Source organism: Plasmodium coatneyi, chromosome 6 (assembly GCF_001680005.1).
Source record: "Plasmodium coatneyi strain Hackeri chromosome 6, complete sequence".
Lineage (NCBI taxonomy): Eukaryota > Apicomplexa > Aconoidasida > Haemosporida > Plasmodiidae > Plasmodium > Plasmodium coatneyi.
Genome location: NC_033561.1, coordinates 717945 through 722380, shown reverse-complemented (window position 1 = coordinate 722380; position 4436 = coordinate 717945). Strand labels below are relative to the sequence as shown.

Below are 4436 nucleotides of genomic sequence, written 5' to 3'. Positions count from 1 at the left end.
TGGGGATGAATTCCACCCCGAAGTTGTTTGCTACTGCTTTGAAAGTTCTCTCCTCCAGTGGAAGGGCAATTACCGTAACGCCCCCCCAAGCATTTGGTAATTTCCCCCCACAAGGTGATCCCGCGTTATCCGCGTCTGCGCAGTTACATATGTTGATTAATATTTACATAGGTATACTTTTTAGAAGTTTTTTTTTTTTTTTCTCTTTTTGGTTAGTTATTTTGCTTAGCTTTTTACCTGAACGTGTTTAAAATGGATGGTGAGCAGGTGGTAAAAAAAAAAAAAAATTGCACACAGATGAAAAAATGAAGAAAAGGGCTAAAAATGGGCAAAAAAAAAGAGGAAATTTTCTGAACAGTTCATGCGAAAAGCCACATTTGGCGTATTTTTTTTTTTTTAAAAGTCCATTTTGGCTAGTTCATCATTCAGCCAAATGCAATATACCCCACGGCACCCCAGTTGTTGGTCTCTCTCAATAAAGGGGCATTTTTTATGCACATTGTTCTCCTTTTCCGCGCGTGAACGATTGGGCGATTTGGCAGAATTAGCTATCCCTTGGCCGCTTTCCCCTTCTTAAGCCTTCAAGTCCTTCTTCAGAGGTCCATAGTACTTAGTTTTTTCCTCACTGGTTTGGAATCTTCCATGTCCAATCTTGGAGGATGTGTCGATAAATTTGAGTGAAATTTCCGCTAAGGCATCTCTCGACACTTGTGGTACCAATGTTTTTCGCAGCGTGATTGGTCTCTTCTTCGTACCAGCAACGCAACCTTTCAGCAAGATAAAATCCTCATTGACCACACCATAATGTGGGAAGCCACCCATGGGGGTAATTTTCTTCTCAGTAATATCAGCATCGGTTGACGCGTTGTTTTTATCCTTCTTAAGGCCAATTCTGTAAATTTTTTTATTTCTTTCAGTTCGGTGGAAATAGCCTTTTTGTCCATGTCTGGGTACTTGAAATTGTACCCTGGCAGGATGCCATGCACCAATACAAGCAACTTTCCTCAATCCTCTGTGTGTTTTTCTTGGTAATCTTTTCACGCCATATCTGCTGACCACACCTTTCGTACCATGTCCCTTAGTCACACTAATCACGTCGATCATTTCATTCGTATTAAATACATTCGACACGGGTAAATTTTTCTCCATGAGTTCTTTCAAAAAGTCAATTTTCGCTTTCATGCCACCTCCATTAATTTGGATTTCCATGATGTGTGCCTTTTTCATGCTTAAGGGCGTCTTCGATGGTTGCGTGTGACAAACGGCTCTTAACACAGTGCAGTATTTTTCTATCCTCTTGTAGAGACTTTCCTTGGTTAGCTTGGGCACCATCAAAGCTTTGGTAAATGCCTTCTTGTCACTCTTGTACCAGTTTTTGTAGTATCTTCTTCTGAACTCGTCGGAAACGTGGTTTGCCCATACGGTGGTGAGTATTCTCAGTCCCTTTGGTGTTTCTCTATATCCAACCATTCCAACGACAACCATTGGGGCACATTCGATAATGGTACAGGCTTCTACAATCTCCTTTTTGTGTAATTTCGAACCTGGTTTATCTACTTCCCTTACGATGTGGGTCATACCAGCTTTGTAGCCCATGAATGCCGTAAAGTGGGGGGGCTTCTCCTTGTCATCCTTTGGGAAGGATCTGATTTTTCCTCTCAATCTTTTGCACCTTTTCCTTGGCAGAAATCCAAGCGAACCGTGGCGAGGCCTCTCGAACTTACGATGCGACATTGTTGCGTGAGGGCGGCGTGTAGGAATATGTTTATATATGTACGTATATGAACACGTATTTACGTATGCGCTTGACGTAGGAGGGGGGGTGGCCTCTACGTGAGATTCTCCACTTGGCGGAATGTCACAGTAAATGAGGTTCACTCCAAAGTTGCTGAATTCGCAGGGAGGAATAATTTCATAAAGGGAAAAGAAAAAACTTTCTCCTCAAGGATTTTTTTTTTTTTATATATATTTTTTCAAAAACGTTGCTAAAAAAAAAAAAAAAATTAGTTGCGCTTGCGCTTTGGGGGGATCGCTAAAAAAGGTCACTAACGATTAACATGAAAGAACTTATGCAAGTTGATGGGAAATTTATTCTAACTCTTTTTATCCATGCGCATTTTTTTTTATTTTGTTAAATTTATATTTTTTTTTTTTTTCGCAAAAACTGGGAATATGGGAAAGCTTGCAACAAAATTGCGAAGTAGAAAAAAAATGATTTAAAATTGTACGTGCTCTGATAGTTACGAAAGGATACTTATAATACACTTACATATTACATTATGGCACAGGTACATTGGCTTAATTATGGGCATATATGCAATTCATTTGCGGTGCTACAAAAAAGGGATGTATACAATACAATAGTTGGTAAAAAACTTATTTTTACCGGTCACCGGGGGGGGAAGTGAAAAGAATCTCAACCCCGGAAAAGGTTGCCACTTTTAGGTGGATATAAAATGTCAAATTGCCATATGCGCATTTGTCAGCAGCGTCGTTACGCACGTAAATATATATGTGAATAAATGTGAGTGTATTTTTATATGCTTTTTTTTTTACATGTTTTAGGATCATCCCCCTTTAAACTGTTTTTTTTTTTTTTTTTTTTTGTGTATGCCTGTGGACGACGTTACCGCCGCGCAGGGTCACATAAAATGTAGGGTGCGCGACAAACGGTGCAGAAAAGGGATTCTCCCACCGAATGTTCACCCAACATTTATTTCCGTAAAATAATGTGGGGAGTATCACACGTATGCGCATGAAGAAGAATTGTACGTCACATGATGGATGTTTCCTTTTTTTTTTTTTTATTTCCATTTGGCTAACCGCCTCCAGAGGTATACCTCTATTTTGCATTTTCCCTCAAAGTAGGCTTAACGCTCAGGGAAGCAGTAAAACGAGAAGAAGCAAAAAATACGCAGGAGCAAGGGCATATCCTCCGCATGATAGACTGCTCCTCCGTCGGAGCAAAAAAGCAGTGCGACATGGAAAATCACCTTGGTTGTTCGATTTTCCCCCTCAAAAAAAAAAAAAAAATTTCCCCTGGCAATCCACTACGGGGGAGTGCAACGTTGTAATAGGAAACATTCACCTCCCCCCTGCGGTATGCTGCCTCTTGTATTGCTACGAAATCCTGCAGAGGGGTTTTCCCTTTCGCACCGCGCAGGGAAAGGCATTTATTTATTTATTTATTTATTTTTTTACCTTGCCCACGCCGGCTAGCTGCTTGAAGTACATGATCTGGCGCGGTGACTCTGCGGAAAAGGGGGAAACCCATTGTGAAAAATCGTTGGCAAAAAAAAAGGGGAAACTTAACACAGCTGCGAAGGGAAAAAAAAAAAAAGTTACAAACGCGCTTCCCTACTTGGGGCACTTCAAAAAATGTTGCTTTGCAACACTTCGGTGAAAAAATTGACGTAAAATAAAACGTACGTCAATTTGTTCAGAACAAATGCACATAAAAATAATTCACGTAGTTTTTTTATTTTCCCCTTGAAGTCTTAAGGCGTAGTGACGCAGAAGGGGAGAAGAGGATGCTCCCCCATCTGTGCATGTGTCGTCACATTGGAAAGAAAGGCCTCCAAAAATGTAAAGGATATATCTTCTCAGTGTACCCTTCCCATTTGAAGGAAGGATGTATACAGGTCGTAAAAACATTAAGCTATCTCATCAGGTCAACATTCTTCTATTTATTCCCCCGTCGCAACTTTTGCCCAATTGTGATCTACGTGAACGTGCAAATAGACCCAATTTAAGCAGCTCCCCTGCAATTAGGTACGACATAAGCTAAGCAAAAAAGCTGTCCTTTTTTTTTTTTTCCATCCCATGAATTAAAACGCGAACAGTGGAACACTTCATGGAGAATCCGCTTCGTGTTCCTCCTTCGCGCATTCAAATGGGTGGCTTAAAATTTTGCTCACTGGAAAACTTACCATCGTTCGTTTAAGGACGTGGAACCAGTCCATACTTTAGCACGAATGGATCATTTGTTTCGATGCCGTCTCATATACGTGAAAAAAAAAAATTATGCACACATATTTATTGTAGGCGCGATCTGTACAGTGTAATTACATGGAAAGGGAGGTATCCCATTATTGGCCTGCCTATCGTTAACCCCTTCTGTGTGCCATTTGGGTTTCGTTCCTGTTGGAAGGGCATGGCTGGATGTAACATTTGCGCTAGTACCATCTGTGTATCAGTTGCGTAACGTGAACTCCTGTCCAGATCAAGTTGTATCCACCCGATTTTGCAGAAACAACGTGGAACGACAAATGTAAGGAAAAAGGAATTTTTTTTTTTTTTTCTTTGTTTATCATACAACATCCCCTCCGTTGTTGTTGCTCGTAGCACAACTGTCCATACAACTTTGTATTAACCTGCGTGTGTGTTGTACACATCCCCGCACTTCAAAAAAATAATAAAATAATAATATTTCCAAA

At 40.4% G+C, this 4436-nt stretch overlaps 1 protein-coding gene across 1 annotated transcript; it reads right to left on the bottom strand.

Annotated features, from left to right (window-relative positions):
- Nucleotides 1-573: 573 nt before the first annotated feature.
- PCOAH_00014260 (Ribosomal protein L3) lies at nucleotides 574-1734 on the bottom strand (the record flags this gene model as incomplete). The annotated part of the gene is made up of 1 exon (XM_020058235.1): nucleotides 574-1734. The coding sequence occupies one exon, from the start codon at nucleotides 1732-1734 to the stop codon at nucleotides 574-576; it is 1161 nt and encodes a 386-aa protein (XP_019913783.1).
- Nucleotides 1735-4436: the final 2702 nt, after the last annotated feature.